Source organism: Benincasa hispida, unplaced genomic scaffold (genome assembly GCF_027475165.1).
Source record: "Benincasa hispida cultivar pf3 unplaced genomic scaffold, pf3_genome.v1.1 HicScf1848, whole genome shotgun sequence".
In the NCBI taxonomy this organism is placed as follows: domain Eukaryota; kingdom Viridiplantae; phylum Streptophyta; class Magnoliopsida; order Cucurbitales; family Cucurbitaceae; genus Benincasa; species Benincasa hispida.
The window spans coordinates 790,179-791,665 of NW_028326240.1; the positions used below are offsets into that span (position 1 = coordinate 790,179).

The 1,487-nt window shown below is 34.0% G+C and overlaps 1 protein-coding gene across 1 annotated transcript; it reads left to right on the forward strand.

Annotated features, from left to right (window-relative positions):
• Window positions 1-10: 10 nt before the first annotated feature.
• On the forward strand, window positions 11-1,487 carry LOC150030514 (GDSL esterase/lipase At5g03980-like; the record flags this gene model as incomplete). Its single annotated transcript, XM_090309510.1, has 5 exons — window positions 11-230; window positions 347-559; window positions 669-817; window positions 914-1,187; window positions 1,270-1,487. Coding segments are annotated over 5 exons (1,074 nt in total), but the record flags the coding sequence as incomplete, so codon positions are not given.

The following is a 1,487-nucleotide window of genomic DNA, read 5'->3' on the forward strand; positions in this document are numbered from 1 at the left end:
CCTCTCTCTTTTCTTTCTTCTTCTTCTTGTTTTTGGTTCATCCAAAGCTCATCCACTGAAAGCTTGCATGTTCGACGCTATATACCAACTTGGTGATTCAATCTCCGACACTGGAAATCTCATTCGCGAAAATCCTAACACTCCATTTTCTCATCTTCCTTATGGTCAATCATTCTTCAACAATCCCACCGGTCGATGCTCCAACGGTCTACTGATGCTTGATTTCTTTGGTAACAATTATTTTTAACCTTATACATTCTAATTTTTCATTCACTAATTCATTCTATAACTCCAAGATAATTCACATCTAATAGTAACAATATCTAATGGTCAAATCTATCTGTAGCTTTAAATGCTGGACTTCCTTTGGTGAGTCCTTATTTGAATAAAGATGCTTTGATGAATCATGGAGTCAACTTTGCAGTGGCCGGTTCTACAGCTTTGCCTTCTGATTATCTTTCTATGAAGAAAATTTTATCTCCAGTGACTAACTCTTCTCTCGATCATCAACTTGATTGGATGTTCTCTCATTTCAACTCTGTTTGTCACAATCAAAGAGGTAATTAATTACCCTTGTACTTTAGTTTTATACATACACTCATTGTTTTTTAGTATTTTCTACATTTTACATTTTGATATTGACAATTTCATATTTATATGTTGTGTAGATTGCAATGAGAAATTAAGGAGTGCATTGTTCTTGGTGGGTGAGATCGGTGGCAATGACTATAACTACGCACTATTTCAAGGCAAAACTATACAAGAGGCAAAAGACATGGTGCCAAATGTTGTTCAAACCATAAAGACTGCTGTTGAGGTAAATTTTTGTCTAGAATAGATCATATTTTTTTTGGTTACTCATATGAATGAGAAGTTTATTTACTTACGTTTCTTTTGTTTGTAATATTTGTAGAAAGTTATAAGCTATGGTGCTACTCGAGTTATTGTTCCTGGAAACTTTCCAATTGGATGCTTCCCCGTCTATCTCACTGGATTCCAAACCAATGACACATCTGCTTACGATGAACTCCATTGTTTAAAGGATTTGAATAGTTTGGCAAGCTATCATAATGATCAAATCAAGCAAACTATTGAAGTACTAAAAAAAGAGAATCCACATACTATTATCGTATATGGTGACTATTACAATGCATTTTTATGGATTATTCGTCATGCTTTTGTTCTAGGTAATTTTTTTCTCCTTACTCTTATATCATCTTCTTAACATACAAAAGATTAAAACATTTCTCAAATTTTTAATGCTTCTAGGATTTGATGAAGGTTCTTTGCAAAAATCATGTTGTGGGATTGGAGGAGATTACAACTTTAACCTCATGCAAATGTGTGGTCTACCTGGAGTACAAGTTTGCCCAAATCCTAATGAACATATTAGTTGGGATGGAGTCCATTTGACACAAAAGACTTACAAGTTCATGGCACATTGGCTCATCCATGACATTTTTCCAAAATTGCATTGTATTGTTTAA